At 37.3% G+C, this 21,545-nt stretch overlaps 1 protein-coding gene across 8 annotated transcripts in view; it reads left to right on the top strand.

Annotated features, from left to right (window-relative positions):
• Kiaa1109 (KIAA1109 ortholog) overlaps positions 1-20,459 on the top strand; it is a 184,260-nt gene extending 163,801 nt beyond the window's left edge. For 7 of the 8 annotated variants that reach the window (XM_041659586.1, XM_041659591.1, XM_041659589.1 and 4 more), the window contains 13 exons: positions 183-362; positions 1,109-1,246; positions 2,108-2,365; positions 3,110-3,260; positions 3,792-3,949; positions 4,072-4,264; positions 4,482-4,699; positions 7,039-7,290; positions 10,136-10,339; positions 10,980-11,174; positions 11,580-11,714; positions 15,312-15,477; positions 19,772-20,459. In XM_041659586.1, coding sequence (XP_041515520.1) covers positions 183-362; positions 1,109-1,246; positions 2,108-2,365; positions 3,110-3,260; positions 3,792-3,949; positions 4,072-4,264; positions 4,482-4,699; positions 7,039-7,290; positions 10,136-10,339; positions 10,980-11,174; positions 11,580-11,714; positions 15,312-15,477; positions 19,772-19,988 — 2,465 coding nt within the window. In that variant the 3' untranslated portion in view covers positions 19,989-20,459. The remainder of the gene's footprint in view (positions 1-182; positions 363-1,108; positions 1,247-2,107; positions 2,366-3,109; positions 3,261-3,791; positions 3,950-4,071; positions 4,265-4,481; positions 4,700-7,038; positions 7,291-10,135; positions 10,340-10,979; positions 11,175-11,579; positions 11,715-15,311; positions 15,478-19,771) is intronic. The other variant, XM_041659590.1, reaches the window with a different exon arrangement.
• Positions 20,460-21,545: the final 1,086 nt, after the last annotated feature.

Genomic DNA, 21,545 nt, shown 5'->3' with positions numbered 1-21,545 from the left:
TGTGAAGAATGCAAATGCTCATTAGGTTATTCTGTCTAAATTTTCCCTAATTTAACTGCATTTAATTGGTGACACGTTACAGTATACTGGATAATTTTCATTAACTAGTTGTCTGCATATACACACATCTCTTTGCATATGCATACTTGTGGATATTTTTCTTATTTTGGTTTTTTTCTTAGGGAATGTAGATGAAGAACCTACTTCAGTCACTGGTCGAAAAGACTCGTTAAGTATAAACCTTGAGTTTGTAAAAGTGAGCTTGTCTCGGATAAGGCGCTCAGGAGGTGCTTCATTTTTTGAAAGTCAGTCTATAAGCAAGTCTGCAAGCAAAATGGACACTACATTAATCAATATATCTGGTATTCTATTTTATAGTTCTTAATTAAAATATTATTATAAAGAATTAAACAATGGCCTTTGTTTTTAAGGTGGCTTTGAGTTTAGATGATTTGGAGGGGAAGGTTAAACCCTTAATTAACTTAGATAACTATAAACTAAAGTGAGAGTGGTTATAGACCTATCAGTGGGTCAGCTGACCACCAAGTCTGGACGTAAGGCTCAGGCAGTGTGCACTGGAAGTTATCAATAGGTCAGTCTAAAGAAGCCGTGGAAGAGGAACAGAGAGAAGAAAGGCAGAAGGGGAATGATGACAAACAGAAGCTCTGAAGGTGGCCATAAGGGAGTTTTTCATGTGAAAGTTTCTGCCCTGGAACAAAAAGGGAGATAAGTACTCCCTTGCATTCAGTTGTTTGGTTTGCAGTTCTCTTTGTGCAAGTTCATATTGTAGCTCATACAGTTGACTTATTTTCCATATTTTAGAGGAGCCCTGTGTCAAACTGAAAGCTGCCATGTAGTTAATGTCTAGAACCTCTCCATAACTGTGGCAGAACCGTAACTTGTCATCTCCCCCAGGAAAAGGACACAAAGCTAATGATCTTACAATACACTGTTTTCTGTAATTTGAAGAAAGAAATAAAATCATTGTTAAATACAATGGAGTCTAGATTTTATGAATTAGAACAGTAGGTATAATACCATGTTTGATAAAGTGTTAAAAGATCTGGAAGCCTGTTCTAAGCTCTAACAAACTTTATTTCTGCATCAGCTGTTTGTGATATAGGGTCCGCTTCGTTTAAGTATGATATGCGCCGACTCAGTGAAATTTTGGCGTTTCCAAGAGCCTGGTACAGGAGAAGTATTGCAAGACGCCTGTTCCTTGGAGACCAAACTGTAAATTTGCCAAGTAAGCTCGTTATCGTAATTAGGTTTCTTAGTTTGGGTTAAAATAAACAAGATCCATGATTGATAATACAAATTTTGATTTACTTTGTAAACTTTACCATGTAATTTGTTTGAAAGAATATCTATGGAGTCCCTCTAATAGTAAGCACTGGGCATTCCAAACAAATAAATGCATGACCCTCTTCAAGATTACCTCCTAATTAACATTTTATTTTGTAATAATTTACTCTGTAATCCTTGTAAATTTGGAAGTGCAAGTATACACTTAACTATTACTAATCATAGTTACGTATGGAAAAATGAAAATATTGGAGACTTACTACCATTTTGCCTCCATCTCTTTCATGATCTTAGATGTTATGTTCTACTGAAGAGGTTATGGAAGTGAAGAGTACAGTTGGTCTGAAACAGTAAAAAAATGTAACATAATGTCATGAGTGGGTCTATTTTCTTACCTGTAATAGGACCAAAATATTTGTTTTGACCTTCTCACTCAGTTTCTGTCAGAAGTAAATAAATACTGGATTGTTCTTTCCAAATTATTTACTGCCATACAGTTGCAAAATATGGAAGTTGAAAATATATGCAATATACTGAGAAATGGTGTCTGGGTGAAAGGACTTTTATCACTTAATGGGTTTTATTTTGTTTTTTTTTGTTTGTTTGTTTTTGAGATAGGGTTTCACTGTGTAGCCTTGGCTGTCCTGGAAGTCACCTTGTAGACCAGGCTGGCCTCAAACGCACAGAGATCCGCCTGCCTCTTGCCTCCTGAATGCTGGGATTAAAGGCGTCTGCCACCATTGCCCAGCATTACTTAATGCTCTTACGTGTGACTTTATTTTGTTTTCTACTGTTGTACCAGCATCTGGTCCAGGGACTCCTGATTCCATTGAAGGGGTTAGCCAGCACCTTTCTCCTGAGTCTTCAAGGAAAGCATACTGCAGGACCTGGGATCAGCCAAGTCAGTCAGCCTCTTTCACTCATATGCCTCAGTCACCCAACGTGTTCAATGAGCACATGACCAATAGTACCATGTCACCAGGGTCAGCAGCACAGAACCTCAAGTCCCCAGCTTCCATAAGGTCAAGGAGTGTGTCAGACTCTTCAGTTCCTCGAAGAGGTAACACTGCTTTTTGTTATCAGTGGCCTTCCCAGGTTCTTAAATTAAAGATCTTAATCACTGGGAAAAGAAAAAGATAACAAAAAAACTCTTAAGTACCAAACACTTCAGAGCACTGCCTGTGAATATCTATTAGATTCACAGAGTTACAGGAAATGTGGAGTTGTTATTGTCAATATACTCCCTAAGGACAGATGCTTTTACAAACATTCCAATAATGCGGTGAATGTACCAAAAGAAGGTTTGCTATTGAAGAAATAAATCTTTATATTGATTCAGTTTGTTTATTTAGTGTTTTTCCAACTCATGTGTGCTGGTGTTGTCTTGTGGTTATACCTGAATGTATCAGGATGATATGGTTCTCCGTACAACAGAGAATAAAATATAATGAGTAAAGTCAGTACTTGGTTTTCACACTGAGTTCATTAGATAAATGCCAGGTACTTAGCCAATGCCTGCATTTTAGAATGGTCCCTGCCTTTGAGTCTTCTATTTGACCGAAACACTGTTTTCTCTTTTATAAAGAAAATCTTAGGTGATGAAATATATGTGCATCTATATTTCATGAACACCTAAATTCCCTCATCTCACCTGTTTTAGAAGCAATATGGCAACTGTTAAAACATTTGACTGGTGCAAGAAGCTCATGTTTACCTTTTGGATTATGGAATCTAGTAGGTTTTGCTTTGTAGTAAGCTTTGATTTGTGTAAATAAGTGCATATTTGATTTTTTTCTGTCTTTAGATTCAATTTCCAAAACATCAACACCTGTTAACAAATCAAACAAAGCAGCAAGCCAGCAAGGAACTCCATGGGAGACACTTGTTGTATTCGCTATCAACTTGAAACAACTAAACGTTCAAATGAATATGAGTAATGTCATGGGAAATACAACGTAAGCTATTTAGATACAAAGAAAATAGATTTAATAAAATTTTTAATTTTCTTATAATGTTTTAAAGCAATCCCAACCCTCTTAGATGAAGAGATCTTTGAGACAGTGAATATAGTGGGTAAAATGTTAACTTTTTATTTTGACTTAATTGTAAGGATACTGTAATACAAACACCATAAAACACATTCCCAAAGGAAAAAAAAATAAGGAAATAGGATAATTTTCTAGCTAGAAAGCTTCATTAGTTTATATTCAAACATCTATCATGTAGTTCTTGTTTAAATTCTGTGTTAAATGATCTGGTGGGTGTATACCACTCATCCCAGCATTCAGGTGGCTTAACTAAGAGGATGAGCTGAGTTCCAGTAATCAAAACCAGTTTGAACAACACTGTGTGATCCAGACTCAGAAAAAGGAAGAAATGGTTCAGTGTCAAATTGGATCTTCTATTAAATAATCTGATTTAGCTACCTACTATTTTTAATTTATGACAGACAGCCACTTATCTAACAACTTTTTCCTTCTTTTTAGTTGGACAACTAGTGGTTTGAAAAGCCAAGGCCGGCTTTCTGTAGGAAGTAACCGTGATCGAGAGATTAGCATGTCTGTCGGTCTGGGAAGGTCACAGTTAGATTCCAAAGGAGGAGTAGTTGGTGGGACCATCGATGTCAATGCTTTGGAGATGGTTGGTATGTTGAAATTTTACACTAGTATATTCCCAAACGTATTGGGAGAAAAAAAGTTTTAAAAAGTCAGATTTGCTAAGTTTTCCCATGAATTACAATGGAAAGTAATTACTGTTTTTATTTAGCTCATATTTCTGAACATCCAAATCAGCAACCCAGCCACAAAATTCAGATTACCATGGGTTCTACTGAATCTCGGGTTGATTACATGGGCTCAAGTATCCTCATGGGTATCTTCAGCAATGCTGATCTTAAGCTTCAGGATGAGTGGAAAGTGAACTTATATAACACCCTGGATTCAAGCATGACTGATAAAAGGTATTTATTAGGATGGCCCCTTCTGGAAACTTTATGTGACTGCCCTTAACATTTTTTTACATTCAGGGATGGGAGAAATAGTTAATTTTTTTTCTACAGATTGATTTTATATTATACAGTTAATACAAATGTAAACACTGGGCAGGGAAGATAATTATTCTTGTATTGTTTATGTCTTCTGTGAAATTTATGATACAGATTCTGTTTCATACTCTAGTGAGATTTTTGTGCATGGAGACTTGAAGTGGGATATTTTCCAAGTAATGATATCAAGATCTACTACACCAGACTTGATAAAAATAGGAATGAAGCTCCAAGAATTTTTCACACAACAGTTTGACACCAGCAAAAGAGCTCTGTCGACCTGGGGACCTGTTCCTTATCTTCCACCCAAGACCATGACTAACAACCTGGAGAAAAATTCACAAGAACAATGTAAGAGTTAGAATTCAACATTGATATATTCCCTATCTTCTCTAATGTATATTATTAAGCAACACATTTATATGCCATACTTAGAAGGTATCCTGTGGGTTCTTCATTTACCCACTCAGCACTGACTATGGTCCTGATAATGGCATCGGCTGTCCCTTGGGAGGGTATAACTTTTTCCATTACAGCTCACCTGGAGCATACCTGCTATGTGACAGTATTATATTCTGGTTTGTAGCATGGGCTGAGGAGTCAGAATAACTGCATCTATCTATTAACTTTTTATACTAGGCAGATTATTATCTTTCACTTAGTAATTCATAAATTAGCTTATATTTATTAAGTGACAGCTGTATGCTCTGGTACTTCTCTAAACACAAGAGTTGAAGATAATGACGATTTCTACCTCATGAACGTTACAATCAAATATTAGAGACTGTAATTAAATGCATAAATGATAGGATTGATTATTTAAAAATAAAGCAAAGGGATAATATAAAGAAGACTAAGGTGGAAGAATAGCTATTTTGGAAGAGATAATTGGGAATCGACATCTTGGTAGAAATGAGTCACTGGTTGAAACAACTGAGATAAAATGTGGGGAAAAGTTCTGGGCAGAGGGTCATGGAGATGTGAGGCCTCTTTTGTTCTTCACAAAATTGACTTATTTGAGAATCACTGTTGGACCTAGTGACACAGTTCTCTAATAACAACTACTTGGTAAATTGAGACAGGAGGATCACAAGTTCAAGGCCTGCCTGGGCTACAGAGCAAGTTCAATGCCATTTTGGACAACTTAATTTAAGACCCTGTCTCAAAATGAAATGATCATAATGGTCTGGGGGTGTGATTCCATGGTAGGACCCTTGCCCAGCATGTTTTCAATGAGTAGGGTTTGGGGGAATTGAGGGGCATTAAAATAACTGGTGAAAGCAGTTATCAGTAAGAAAAAACTTAGACATTAATTCGGGTGCAGGCCACAAATAAGGTTTTTAATAAGATGAGTAAGTATTGTAAAGTTTTTAAGAGATTCGCTATTGGGGCTGGAGAGATGGCTCACCGGTTAAGAACACTGGCTGCTTTTCCAGAGGTCCCTAATTCAATTCTCATATCCACATGGTGGCTCTCAACTATCTGTAATGAGATCTGGTGCCCTCTTCTGGCTGGAAGGCATACATGCAGGCAGGACACTTATTTATAATAAATAAATCTTTTAAAAGAGAGAGAGGTTTGGTATCATTTGAGTTGCCTTGTCATAAAATATTCCTTTTTTTAAATAAAATTTATTTTTTTAAAGCAGTCTTTTCTCATTTTACATACCTATCCCAGTTCCCACTACCTCCCCTCCTCCCACTCCCCTGACCCAGTTAGTTATCTCCTCTGGCTTCCAGGGCATATTCAAACTTCATGACTGACCCACAAGTATCAAGTAGTTTGTACAGCCATGTTCAAAGCTTAAATCTGGTTGTTACCTATCTTTACTCTCTTTAGTCTGGCATATTCCCTTTTTTTAATGACTGCACTCATTAAACAGATTTGGCCAGTTATCTTCAGGGTGCCCTACTCTTTTCAGTGACTTCTTTGTGGTGTTATCATCTTATTTCTCTAGGCCTTTATATTCTCTAGAAACAGTATTGTTAGCAAGCATGTGTAAATTGCAGTGCTGTGCAAGGTATATGGTTTACTTTCTTTTGACAAGTCCTTGTCAAGAGAAATAGCACCAGGTTTAGAGATTTGCTTTAAAGAATATATGCCAGTTAAACACAAAGCATGATTCTTGGTAGTGCTGAGATAAGCATGGTAAACAGCCACAAAGGACATTACTGGAATGAGTGGGGAAAATATCTGAATTCTCTGAATAATTAGTACTTCTCAAATATTAATGTGCATCTATAACACCTGGAAATCTTTATTTTGACAGTGCTAAGGAATGAACTCAGGACCTTGTACATGGCAAGCAAAGTCTTTGAAAAAGCAAATGTGATAGAGTAGAGAGTGGGGCGCAAGAATGCTGAGTTTTAACAAGCTCCTAGAGTGCTGATGGCGCTGGTCCTCTGACCTCACTGTACTAGAAAGCACATAGGAGAGAAAAACAGAAAACCTCTCATTCCTGTTTTTACCTATGAAGAGTTGTTAGACCTGATTGACAGTTGCTTTAATTATTGTTGTGTAGAAACTGTGTACAATGCCATTCTTTGGGAATCAGCTAGCATTACAGATGGTGTATCATTTCCACTTATTTTCTGAGTCACTTTTAGCTGTAGAATGTACCTGCCTCTGCCTTTTCCCTGCTCAGGTTGCTTGAGATCATTTATGACAAATGTTTTTTGGCTCTCTTGTAGTGCTTGATGCTGCGCACCACCGACATTGGCCTGGGGTGTTGAAGGTGGTATCTGGATGCCATATATCCTTATTTCAGATTCCATTGCCAGAAGATGGGATGCAGTTTGGAGGATCCATGAGCTTACATGGAAATCACATGACCCTGGCTTGTTTTCATGGCCCAAATTTCCGTTCAAAATCCTGGGCCCTTTTTCATTTAGAAGAACCAAATATTGCCTTTTGGACTGAAGCTCAGAAAATCTGGGAAGAGGGTAAACTGACACATTTCCAGCTTTTATTCTTTGCTATCATCTGGCTTGATCATAAATGACTTATGTAATTTTTCTTTCTTAGGTCTTTTGTGTGTTAATTTTTGAGGGTGTGTGTGTATGTATGGTGTATGTGTGTTTTTGTATGATGTCTTTGAATGAAGGCATGTTCATGGCACAGTGTGCTTGTGGAAGTAATAGAACAACCTCACCCTCCACCCTGTTTGAGACCAGGCTAACTGACTCATGTGCTTTCAGGGATTCTCCTGTAACCAACTCCAATCCCAGTATAGAAGCTCTTGAGATTAGAGGCACACTTTACTATATCCAGCTTTTCATTGGTTCTGGTGATTGAAGCTCAGGACCTCATACTTGAATAGCAAATGCTTTACATACTGAGCTGTCTCTCTGACTCCTTTGTGCTTTTGTTTGCTTACAATTATTTATTTTGAGAGAGACACATTTGTGCTATAACACACATGTGAAAGTCAGAAGCCAGCTTGAGGAGCTGTTCTTAGGGGTCTTGGGTTGTCAGGCTTGGTAGCAAGTGTCTTTATCCCCTGAACCATCTCCCCAACCCCTTTTGAGTGTTTTTATTGGAGATATCGTCTCTATTTGTAACAGATAAGTGACGAATTCATTGCTAGTGAAATTAGCATCTGTAAAGTCTGGACTTGTTAAAGAAATATCTGAACTTGCTGTCTTGTTCCATTACTTAAATTTAGTGCCTCTGTGACTGGTCTTAGCATGATGTGTAGAAATATTCCTTGTAAAAACATGCAGACAGTGGCAGTGTGAAGAGATTCTGTATAGACAAGACTGCATTATAAAACTTGAGGGCAACAATAATACCCTGGAAGGCCACACCTCCAGGGATATCTGGTCAGACAAATTGGTCACAATGGGTTATTTATTTATTTATTTTAATTTTTTTATTGATTTTTATTGAGTTCTACATTTTTCTCTCCTTCCCTCCCTACCTCTCCCCTCCCCTTTAACCCTCTCCCAAGGTCCCTATGCTCCCAATTTACTCAGGAGATCTTGTCTTTTTATACTTCCCATGTAGATTAGATTCATGTATGTCTCTCTTAGGGTGCTCATTGTTGTCTAGGTTCTCTGGGATTGTGATTTGTGGGCTGGTTTTCTTTGCTTTATGTTTAAAAACCACCTATGGGTGAGTACATGTGATAATTGTCTTTCTAGGTCTGGGTTACCTCACTCAAAATGATGTTTTCTAGCTCCATCCATTTTCCTGCAGTATTCAAGCTGACATTTTCCTTATCCATTCTTCGGTCGAAGGTCATTTAGGTTTTTCCAGGTTCTGGCTATGACAAGCAAAGCTGCTATGAACATAGCTGAGCACATGTCCTTCTGGCACGATTGAGCATCCTTTGGATATATACCCAAAAGTGGTATTACTGGGTCTTCAGGAAGGTTGTTTCCTAATTTTCTGAGAAATCGCCAAACTGACATCCAAAGGGGTTGTACCAGCTTGCATTCCCACCAGCAAGGCAGAAGTGTTCCCTTTTTCCCACAACCTCTCCAGCATAAGTTGTCTTCAGTGTTTTTGATATTGGCCATTCTTTCAGGTGTAAGATGGAATCTCAGAGTTGTTTTGATTTGCATTTCTCTGATGACTAAGGATGTTGAACATTTCCTTAAGTGTCTTTCAGCCATTTTAGATTCCTCTGTTGAGAGTTCTCTGTTTAGGTCTGCACTCCATTTTTTTTTTATTGGATTATTTATTCTTTTGATGACCAATTTCGTGAGTTCTTTGTCTGATGTGGGGTTAGTGAAGATCTTTTCCCATTCTGTAGGCTGTTGTTTTGTCTTGTTGACCATTTCCTTTGCTTTACAAAAGCTTTCCTGTTTCAGGAGGTCCCATTTATTGTTTCTCTCAGTGTCTGCTGCTGGGGTTATATTTAGGAAGTGGTCTCCTGTGCCAATGTGTTCAAGTGTACTTCCCACTTTCTCTTCTATGAGGTTCAGTGTGGCTGGCTTTATGTTGAGGTCTTTGATCCATTTGGACTTGAGTTTTGGTGAAAGATAGGGGTCTATTTTCATTCTTCTACATGTTGATATCCAGTTATGCCAGCACCACTTCTTAAATATGCTTTCTTTTTTCCATTTGATATTTTTTGCTTCTTTGTCAAAAATCAGGTGTTCAGAGGTGTGTGGATTAATATTCGGGTCTTCGATTTGGTTCCACAATGGGTTTTTTTTTTAATATTTATTTATTTATTATGTATACAATATTCTGTCTGTGTGTATGTCTGAAGGCCAGAAGAGGGCACCAGATCTCATTATAGATGGTTGTGAGCCACCATGTGGTTACTGGGAACTGAACTCAGGACCTTTGGAAGAGCAGGCAGTGTTCTTAACCTCTGAGCCATCTCTCCAGCCCCACAATGGGTTTTTTAAAAAGGACACCAAAACATGTACAAAATTCTCATAAAGAACTAATAAAATTATTTTAAAAGAGCAATTCCTTTGAGCAGTTTCCTATTCCGTGTTTTCTTCTGTTTGCCTTTTGATATTGCCTTACTCTTTAGCCCGGGTTGTCCTGTAACTCGGGATCCTCCTGTCTCTGCTTCCTGAGAGCCAGTATTGCAGGTGTGTCCCATTGCCTGACCCACTCAGTGGTTCTTAACAAAATGGTTGATGTTCTTCATCTCACTAGGATAAATCCAGTTAACTAAAATAACTATTTGTATACTTTCTCATTTATTCCCCTTTCTACCCTGTCTGTGTACAGCTTAGCTAAATCTATTACTCTGAAGCCACAGTTATTTTCTTAGTTATAAATATAGTTTATCACTTTTACAAACATATCTTTCTTGTACTCTAGGCACTAGTGATCATTCTACATATATTGTTCAAACACTGGATTTTCATCTGGGTCATAATACCATGGTTACCAAACCATGTGGTGCTCTGGAAAGTCCCATGGCAACAATAACCAAGATAACGAGACGTCGCCACGAAAACCCACCTCATGGAGTAGCAAGTGTAAAAGAATGGTTCAACTATGTCACTGCCACAAGAAACGAAGGTTGGCTCTTAGCTTTTGTTGGGCTTCTTCTGTTTGTTTTTCTATTTTGAGCTCTGTCAGCTGTTTAAAATATAAGTAGAGGTCAAGTTTTCATGCTTGATACAACTTTCATTTTATTTCTGTTGATACATAAGGTGATTTTTTTTAATACAAGAATCACCAGCCTGATGATATAACATTTTGTAGACTTAAATTAGCTATAACTGAAACTATGCTAAATAAATTGGTTTTAAATGAATAAAATTAAATTTGTTATATTTTATAGCATTTGAGAAATACCTTAGAAATTATTTGAAAAATGTTTTATAATTATTCTGTGCTTTTGATAACAATAATATATATATGCACATTTCTTTTTAAGAATATGAACATTTACAACTTCTTAAGTGAAGAGTTTAATGTATTACAGTGTCTTTAAAGCCACATTTCATTCAGCTTAGATAAATCTGTTACTTTACTCTGAGGTCACAATTATTTTCCTGGATTTAAATACAGCTTATCACATTCAGAAATACATGTTTTGATTTTGTTTTTTGTTGTTTTTGTTAATAGGGACAAGGTATCATTCTGCTTTATTTAAGTGTGGTGTGTTGATAGTACCCTTTGGTTTAGCTTAACCCTTACTGTTTTATGTGTGTAGAGCTAAACTTACTTCGTAATGTTGATGCTAATAACATGGAGAACAGTACTACTATGAAGAATTCTAGTTTGTTGAGTGGATTCAGGGGAGGTTCTAGCTACAACCATGAAACAGAGACTATCTTTGCATTGCCAAGGATGCAGCTTGAATTTAAATCAATTCATGTTCAAGAACCACAGGAGCCTTCATTACAAGGTATGTAGAGAAAGAATCTCTAGTCTTAACAGCACTAAGGAAATTCTAAAGAAACTTCTCACTACTGCTCTCTTACGACAGGTTATTTTGGTATATTAATTTAATAAAACAGATGATATAAGTCAAATTGATGTTTGTACCAGATACTTATTGCCTCTGGTTAATTATTTAGCCTGTTTGTGCCTTTTTTCCCAAGTACTAGGAATAACAATTGGACTTTATTAAAATAAACAATGGCACATTCTAAGAATTTTTAATAATCATTAGTCTATAAATCATGTGCATATAGCAGTTGCTCATTTCTTTACAGTTACATTTCAAATGGATGCATTATATTGATCTATGTAAATATTAATGGGAAGAGGCCTTGAAATTTTTTACTATGAAAGAACTTTATCATTACAGATGCCAACTTGAAACCCAAGGTGGAATGCAGTGTGGTGACAGAGTTCACTGACCACATTTGTGTGACTATGGATGCTGAGCTCATCATGTTTCTCCATGACCTAGTGTCAGCCTATCTGAAAGAAAAAGAAAAGGGTGTGTTGCATATTTTTAATTTCTCCTTTTATTTTCTTCCCTGTAAACTTTACAGGGAAAGCAGGGATCAGTGGATTAACATGGGGAATGTTTTCATGGTCTAATATAGAATGAATGGAGCATGTCTTTTCCTCTGCAGGCTGCAGATGTCAAGAAATAATATTGCTAAGACTAAATGACATTTCCTGAGTACCTGCTAGATACATGGCACTCTTTTTTTATTTCCATTTATTTATTCTGGTTTTGTGGGGGATGAGGTACATTGTGGCATACATGTAGAGATCAGTTTTCTCCTTCCACTATGGTATTTGTGAAAATCAAATTCAGGTCATCAGCCTTGGTAGCATCTGACTGCACTTCAATGGCACTCTTTCTATAAGAGTTTGGGATTTGGGTTTTTTTTTGTTGTTCATTTGTTTGCTTTATTTTTTAAAATAGGGACTGGAAAGATGGCTCCGTGTTTAAGAGTACTTGCTTGTCTTCCAGAAGGCCTAAGTTTGGATTCTAGCTCTCATGTCAGATGGCTCACAACAATACATAGTTCCTGCTCCAGGGGATCAAACACCCTCACATGCATGCACGCGCACCCACACCCACACACAGAGAGCATGCATATACATAAATAAAAATCAAAAATAAATGTTTTTAGTAGTTTCTAAAAATATTAAAGTCTGTAGTTAAAAGCCTTATAGATGATTTTTTGCAAAGTGGGAAATGGGAGGAAATACTACAGATTTAAGTAAAATGAGTGAAGAAACAGCTACCTAATAAAATTGTATTGTTTTATCCATAGCATACAGTTGGAAAAACTGAATTTATTAAGGAGATAATTCTGTGCAAAGAACATTTTAGTTTTATAAATAAGTTACTTATATCTTAGTAGCCCAGTTTTGATTTCATGAGCTAGATAACATCTGTTTCCTTACTGGCACATAAATATTGACTCATTAAGAAACATACAGTGACCCTAATAACCTATTTGGAATTGGTTTAATGTATTGTAGTCCTCCATAGCTATTGATAAAGTGAAGGTCTTTGAGTGACCTCCCAAACATGCTCATTTATTCTGTTCAGTATTTATTGCACAACTGTTGTGTATTTATGAAAAATAAAGTTATGGTGGGTTAAATATCAGATATATTGGTTTTTTTCAGTGCTAGGATCTAGGGCCTCATGCATGTGTAGCAGACAACAGCTGAACTATATACACATCACTTTTTACCTTTTGTTGTTGCTGGTGTTGGTGTTGAGCCAGGCTCTCCCTAAGTTGCCCAAACTGACCTTAAGCTCACTCTGCATCCAAAGCAGACATTGAACTTTTGATCCTCCTGCCTCCAGCTCCCACATAGCTCTGGGATTACAGGGATACACTGCCTGGCCCAATTCTACGTGTGATTCTTACTAAATGTAGCTTAAGAAGGATAATTTGTTCAGAATAAAATATAATACTATTTTGTTTTTTTATGAAGAAAATTTTTAAATTTACCTTGCAGATACATCAAAACTAAAAGATTATCGAAAAGACTGTGATGAAAGTACAAATTTAACGTAACATAGATTGGACTACTCTTCATTACTGTTCTTCAGAAATGTGCCAAAAATTGAGAGTAAAATCTATAATGATGGTGGGAAGGTTCAATATCCTACACATCTCACACTTTGCCCTAGAAAGCGCTGGGTGTTGCACCTACCCAAAGCATGAACCTATCCTTCATGTCCTAGCACATGAGGTGTAGCCGCCACTCGTTATCCTGTTCTGTGCCAACCATTTCTAATCTGCCCATGTATGAACGCCTGTACTTGTTCCTCTCAAATGTTATAGAAGGCGTTTGACATTTCATGAAATACTCTTCTTGGTCTTAGTCTACCTCAGAGTAGTCTCCCTCTAAAGCAAAAATCTCTTAATTTAAACTGTTTTAGTCAGGTGTGTAGCATAGGCTTATAATCCCAATGATTTAAGGGGATTGCGAGTTCCAGGTCAACCCAGGCAATTAGTGAGAGTCTCTTGCTCAGAAAAGAAAAATAAATTAAAGGGATTAGAGATACAGTCTTAGCGGTAGAGCACTAGTGTGGCATCCGGTAGGCCTTTAGACTCAGTCCCCAAGTACTGCATAGACAGTTTAAGATCTCTGAATGGGAAAAGACAAAGTGTTGTATGTGAGGATTTAGTTATAAAGATAGTATAATAGCTACTTAAGTAACTCATTATTACAAATTTGGGCCACAATAAGCATAAACATTCTCTGAGAAAGTTTTTTACCATCATTTAAGAGTAGAGTAAAATCAGTAATTTCTAGAACATAGAGATATGGCAGTGTAACTATCACCAATAGTGATAGCCCAGCAAGTACAATAGAACTTGTAGGAATCTGTGTTTTGACAGTGTGGTATTGCCTGGTTCATTACCAATCAATTTGCAATTAAGGGCTGCACAGTGAACATCATCTTCAGTTGTTTTTTTTTTTTTTTAATTTTAGTTTCTTTTTTTTTTATTGAGAAAAGGAGAAAAAAAAACACAAGTTTCCACCTCCTCCCAGCCTCCCATTTCCCTCCCCCTCCTCCCACCCTTCTCCCCCTCCTCCCACCCTTCTCCCCCTCCCCCCACTCCTTTCCCCCTCCCTCTCCAGTCCAAAGAGCAGTCAGGGTTTTCTTCCCTGTGGTAAGTCCAAGGTCCTCCCCCCTCCGTCCATATCTAGGAAGGTGAACATCCAAACTGGCTAGGCTCCCACAAAGCCAGCACATTAAGCAGGATCAAAACCCCATGCCATTGTCCTTTGCGTCTCATCAGCCCTCATTGTTCGCCATGTTCAGAGAGTCCAGTTTTATCCCATGCTTTTTCAGTCACAGACCAGCTGGCCTTGTTTTATGATCACGTTGTGTCTTGAAGCCTGTACTTCAAGAGAACTGCTGTATTTATTCAATAAGATCACATAAAAAGCAATGTGTGTCACAGATGTGATCTGTGTGTTTATGGTAGCCAACTTTAATAAAGACTTATCTTTTGTAAAGCATACTTGAGCATGAATAAAAGATGTTACACAAAAAGCTGCTTATTGACACTGTTTTTACAACTCTACAATCATTACAGGATGCACTAATTACAAGCTTTAAATGAATTTTATGTTATGTAAATAACAGTCCAACTAAGTCACCAAGTCACAACCTTTTTTTTTTTTCCGTGCTGAAGTTTAGAATCAAATGCTAACAAAGTATTTTACCATGGAATTAGTAACCCCTGGTCCTTCTTTGAATTATTTTGAGACAAAGTCTCAAATTTTAGGCTGACTTGAAACTGGCAGTCTCCTTGGTCTTCTAGTCAGCTGTGGTTACAGCTGTGACCAGCATAGCATACTCAACTGCTAGTTCTTGTTTAGGACACCCTATACCTGCTGTCACACATGTGAGCTCTACGGTCTATACAGTGGCAACCTTGCTTTTCTCAGAAATATTAAAAATTGGTATTTTCTCTTAAGATACTTTTTAATAATTAACTAAATGAGGCTTGGCATGGTCATAGATAAAATGATAGAGCCAATAGTGGTTCTTAAAATGGTTTAAAATTTATAAGATCTGATTTTATAAATTTTTTTATTGTAGCCATTTTTCCACCTCGGATTCTATCTACTCGACCAGGACAAAAAAGTTCAATTATTATGCATGATGATAATTCCTCTGATCGAGATAGAGAAGACAGCATCACTTACACCACTGTGGACTGGAGAGACTTTATGTGCAACACATGGCATTTGGAGCCTACCCTTAGGTAAGAAGTGGGTGTGCATACCTCAGCATGTCCAAAGTTACTGCACTGGTGGTTGTTCCCAGTGCTGTGAACAAATGCTTGACAAGAAGCTGGAGGGATGGTTTGTTTTGATTTATAGTTTAAGAGGGGATACAGTCCATCCTGGTGACCCAACATGAGGCAGCTGGTCACAGTGTATCCACAATCAGAACTAGAAAAATGACAGTTAAGTGGGGCCAGGATATAACACCTCAAAGCCTGTCTCTAGTAACCCACACTTCCTAAAGTTTCCACAACCTTCAACAGTGCCACCAACTAGGGACCAAGCCCATGAAGCATAGTTTATGTTCAAACCACAATACCTACTCCATCCCCACCAGGTTCATAGCCATCCCATAATGCAAAATGCATTCATTCACCTTCAAAAGTTTTCATAGCCCAAAGTTTCTCTTGAGATTTAGGGCAGTCTTTGAACTGTGAACCACTGTACAATCAAATATCAAGCTAATACTTCCAATATAAAGTGACATGGAGGAATAGAGGCATACCAAGGAAAAAATGGGCCAAAGCAGTACTGAAACCTGGCAAGGCAGAAACCAGGCCTCCAAGGATCTTCAGTGGCTCCACTCATCCAGTTCTGCCTCCTGAAACACATATACCCTCTCTCTTGGGCCAGTTCTCCATGCCTGTAGCTTTTCTCAGGAGACATCCTGTGGTCCTGGCATCTCCGTCACCCAGGGCTTTCCTCTCCTACTTGCACTTCACTTTCACAGTGAGTTCTTGGTGCTTCTTTGCAGAGACTCTGATATTGCTGTACGTTGTCTGGCTTCAGTGGCCTCAGGAACCTTGGCACAAACCTCTCTGATACCCCATCCTTGTGTCATTCTTGCCTGTAAGATCAGTACCATATAGACAGTGCTGCCAGGTTCTGCTGCTAGCTGAAAATGTAGCCTGCCTCCTCAGACAGGAGTAGCCTTTATGTGGTGGTCCTTGAAGAAACATCCTACTCAGCTGTTCTCCCACAAGGGAGCCCTTTTGGTAACATTCTCAGCTGAAGCTCTCTCCTTACAAATGAGTTTTCATCTTCTCAAAATGGAACTTCTGATGGGTGAGGTGCCAGGGCACATTTCCAATTGCTCCAGTGCAGACCACAAAAGTGACTCTTTAATAGTGTTTTTCTCTTTTAACAGCCACTTTCTTAGCACTAGTCCTATGTACAATTTTAAACTTACTTCTTTATCAAACTCCACATTTCTCGTCTTCTCCATTTATTTCTTACTCTTACTATTGACCTGGCTAGAGTAGCCTGAATGCTATTACGCCACAATATTTCCTCCATCAAACAGATTAGTCCATTATTTTTTAATTCAGCCCCATTCAAATTGTCAGAGCATAGACAGAATGTAGCCAAATTCTTGGAAAGGATGTAGGAAGAATAGCCTCTAGCCCAGTAATCAACAGTCCTTATCCCAGTCATGAACTAGACCTTCATTATCCACATTTGGTTTTTGGCATCCTTGACTTCTACACTTCCACCCATTAAACTCTGCTTTGTAATATTGAAGGGCTTTTTTAGCCCAAAGTTCCAAACTATTTTAATTCCTCTAGTAAACCAGTTCCAAAAGTCCAATAATTACATGGTCAAGATTATCACAGCAGCAGCTGCACTTTCAGAACTAATTGATGTAAGAGTCATGTTTTTCCATTGCTGTGACCATACCCAACAAGCAGCAACTTAAGTGGGAAAGGGAAGGCCTAAGAGGGGCATGAGACATCTGTAGTCAGGAAATAAAGAACAAACAGGAAATACAGCAGAACTGTAAAACTCAGGCGTGCTTATAGCCCCCACATCCCAGTTCCGCTATTAAAGGTTTCATAGTCTCCCTATACAGTGCCACCATCTGGGGACTGAATGTTGAAACACATGATCCTATGAGCAACATTTCACATTCAAATCACCAAAGGTTGTTTCCAGGTTCTGGGTATTATGAATAATAACCCTAAACCGAAGAATGGATAAAGAAAATGTGCTACATTTACACAGTAGAATTCTACTCAGCTGTAAAAATAATGACATCTTGAAATATTTAGGTAAATGGATGGATCTAGGAAGAAAAAAAACATATTGAGTGAAATAAACCAAACCCAGAAAGACAAATATGTAATCACTCATAAGTGGCTTTTAGACATAAAGAAAAGCCAACCTACAGTCTACAATCCCAGAGAACTTATACAACAAAGAGGACCCTAAGAGAGACGTGCATGGGTCTAAATAGGAAGGAGAAAAAGATAAGATCTCCTGAGTAATCTGGGAGCATGGGGATCTACCTGGGGTAGAAGGGGAGAAGGGAGGAAGGGAAGGGAACAGAGAAAAATGCATAGCTCAATAAAAACAATAAAAAAAATCACAGCGGGTGCTGTGAAGAAAGTTATGCGTATCTTCCATAGATTAACTCGTTAAATTTACAGTTGGTCACAGGTTATTTTTCATCTTTGGCAGCTATTTCTTCACTTCTGTTTGCTTTTGTAAGGGTCTCTGGGTGAAGCAAAACCAGTTATAGACATTGAGAGCAGCTCAGGTGCCATGGTCAGCTAGGGTTGTCCTTTTAACTCCTTATGCTCTTGGCCTTTCTTCACCTTCTGACGAGGACCTTAATTTTAAATTTTAGGCACCCACAGTATTAAGACCCATTAGTTGTCTTACTTGGGGTTTCTATTGCTTCTACAAAATAAAATAACCAAAAAGCAAGTTGGGGAGGAAAGGGTTTATCCGGTTTACACTCCCACAATGCTGTTCATCACTGAAGGAAGTCAGGATAGGAACTCAAGCATTACTGGAACCTGGTGGCTGGAGCTGATGCAGAAGCCATGGAGGGGTGCTGCTTGTTGGTTTGCTTCCCATGGCTTGCTCAACTCACCTTCTTATAGAACCCAGGACTAGCAAGCAGCCCAGGGATGGCACCACCCACCATGGACTGAGGCCTCTCCCAGTAATCACTAATTGAGAAAATGCCTTACAGATAGATCTAATGGAGGTTGTTACAGTGGTGCTGCTTTGTATGTTGTTTATGATTAACATTCTTTCTATTTTTCTCATCTACTTTTTATTCAAATTGTAATGTTCCAAATCCTTGGATGGTAACCAAAAATTGACTCCAGTCCAGTGCTTAAATAAAGTTATTAAGCAGATGTATTTGTATCACAAAATAACTCCAAAACAACAAAATTTTATCATGTACAGCTATGACTTGTTAGTATGTATATTCAATAAAATTTGCCTTAACCAAATCAACAGAACACTTTTTTTTAATGAGAAATCTTAGCATTGCTATTACTAAAGCCAACATAGGGATTTTTTTTTAGAGGTACAAATGCAGTAAAATATTTGGAAGATATATTTTAGATTTGTAAATCTAAATTATAATGGAACTAATTGTGTATTTAAATTGACTATAAATGAAGATTCAAGTGAATATAAAAAGTTACTATATTCCATTTTTAGCAAGCTCATGACTAAAAATGATGAATGGTATAGAGTGCTAAAGAATACTGTTAACCAGCTCTGGCTTCAACTTGACTTTACCAATAGTCAAGCTCAAAAGGCCTGTCTTCTCTTCCTTCTTTAGCTTCCTCATGAAATTTTTGAAAAGAAATGGTAATACTTAACCTGTGTGCTTACCTAGCCATCAGCAGCACTTAGCACCTAGAGCTAATCTTTTTCAAGCCCTGAAATGAGGTAGGAACACACCAATATGCGTACCCCCTCAAAAAAAAAAAGTCAGGAAATACTTAACACACCACTCAATTCCCCTATTAACTTTACCAGTCAGATAAATCCTCAGTATAGACTGAAAGTCCAAGAAGTGAGTTACCAGTAACCTATCCTCCACAAGAAATGAAATGTCAAAATCAAGGAGAAAATGCTTCTCCTCTCAAACATGTTTAGTATATAGCACTCAGTAAATTTTAGCTTTTCCCTTATTACAACCACATTCTTATGAAGTCTTTTAACCAGTTGTCCTTTTAAATATTTAAGATGACCATGTCACAGGCCTGAAATAAATTAAGCACACTGGAATTACATTAATATCATTGCTGTATGTAGTATGTCAGACATATCATCACCCATAAATAGTTTTCATAAAGCTATTACAATGAATCTAAGACTTTTAGACTCAAGTATTCAAATATATCTGCTGACATGTTTTACACAGACAATATTAAGGGTGTTAATAATGTTCATGGACTTACCCTCAGGGGTGTATGCAAATGGATCTTATGCCTTGACAATGACCTTTTCTGGTTACTGTTTTAGATTAATTTCTTGGACTGGAAGAAAGATTGATCCAGTAGGTGTTGATTATATTCTTCAAAAACTGGGCTTTCACCATGCCAGGACTACTATTCCCAAATGGCTGCAGAGAGGAGTGATGGACCCACTGGACAAGGTGCTGTCTGTTCTCATCAAAAAACTTGGTACTGCACTGCAGGATGAAAAAGAAAAGAAAGGAAAAGACAAAGAAGAACACTAGAGTAGTAGCTTCATCTGTGAAAAACCTGATTGTGTCCGTTAAGTTTTATTACACTGGATTTATTTTTCAGCGTAACTTTAAATATTACTTTAAATAATTCTAATTTTGTGGCCATTATTGTAACAGTTTTAAATTAATGTGTTTATTCTAGTTCTACCATTCTGTATACAGTAAAGTAGTGCATGAAAATATAAATTTTATGGAAAACTATATAAAATATACACATAAAATTTATGATTGTTTTATGTGCAATATAATTCTGCATTTAAAATATTTGCAGAGTAACTGTGAATTTTTTTGTTATTGGCCATAACTTTTAGAAAAACTCTTGTTGATAATGTGATTAGGGGGGTCTTTTTTATGTAGACTTGTATAAATATCTATTTGTATATAATTTGAGTAATTGTGATGATTGTATACAACAAAAATGTTGTTTGTAATTATTGTAATAAAGTCACAATAATGGCTTCAGCCCATGGTTAGTTGTTTCAGATTTTTTCTCACTAGTGTGTGTGTATACATATATATATAATATATAATATATATATATGCTCATCACAGTTACTATGTTTTTTATAGATATTACATGTAAAAAAATTTAAATGCGTAAAAATACTGAATAAAAATAGGAGAAGGGTTTCAGAGATTCCCAGAGGTTTCAGAGCCATTAGGGATTGTTATTTTCAGGTGGTGAGTACAAAGATGCTCATTTTTATTACACTTTATTTAATCTTTATGTATGTAACCTTTTATGCTTATGAATTCATAAGCTGTATTATATAATACACGTATATGTATAGTGGACATTTGTGAAAAACACTGGTACATGTGTAGGCGTGCTAAAAAGAATTTAAGAGAATTATAGTATCTAAAATAATATTCCATTCCTCAGTGCACCTGAATAAACAAATATTCAAAAGTAGGTGTATTATTGATAACTCAGATTGGAAATTTGGCCAAGTCAGGACAGTCCAAAGGTTAGGCATACAACAGAACTGAAGAAGTCTCAAACATCTGGTGGATCTTTGCATGTAGATGAGCTTTACTAAAAGAACAAGCCTCCAGAAAAGCCACTTGCTCAGTCACAGGGCTATGTCCAGTAAACAGTGGTAAATGGGGAGCTAACTACAGGTATCAACTCTCTAGTCTTTTGCTATCTCAATGTGTAACTGGCTTGGCAGACATGAAGGCAGGCAGAAGTGGCACTTGTGCTCCCCATTTTTGCCATCTCACTCTTGAAAAGATATGCCTTGGGGAATTGGAAGTTCTTCAGAAAAATCTCATGTTGGGAGAAAGCCTAAAGTCTGAGTCGGCCAAAAAGGAAACTTTTCTTCTAGAAAGAGATTTTCAACTTGACAGACCACCTTGTTGAAAAAATAGAGCCAAATGATGGGTCCAGGACTATTTAACCTCACTTCAGGACCCAGAAGATGCACTTAGGGGTGTCATTGGATCTTTGTCCCTCTTCCCTCTGTGGCTACATTGAATAAAAATCTCCTTTCTTTTTACTGTTGATTTGGAACTTTTAATTGAATTATCAAGGACAGGTAGTCAAAC

Source organism: Microtus oregoni, unplaced genomic scaffold (assembly GCF_018167655.1).
Source record: "Microtus oregoni isolate MIOR12 unplaced genomic scaffold, Mior012 000010F_ref0000083, whole genome shotgun sequence".
Lineage (NCBI taxonomy): Eukaryota > Metazoa > Chordata > Mammalia > Rodentia > Cricetidae > Microtus > Microtus oregoni.
Note: the sequence above shows the minus strand (reverse complement) of the source record. Positions and strands in the feature narration are given on the sequence as shown.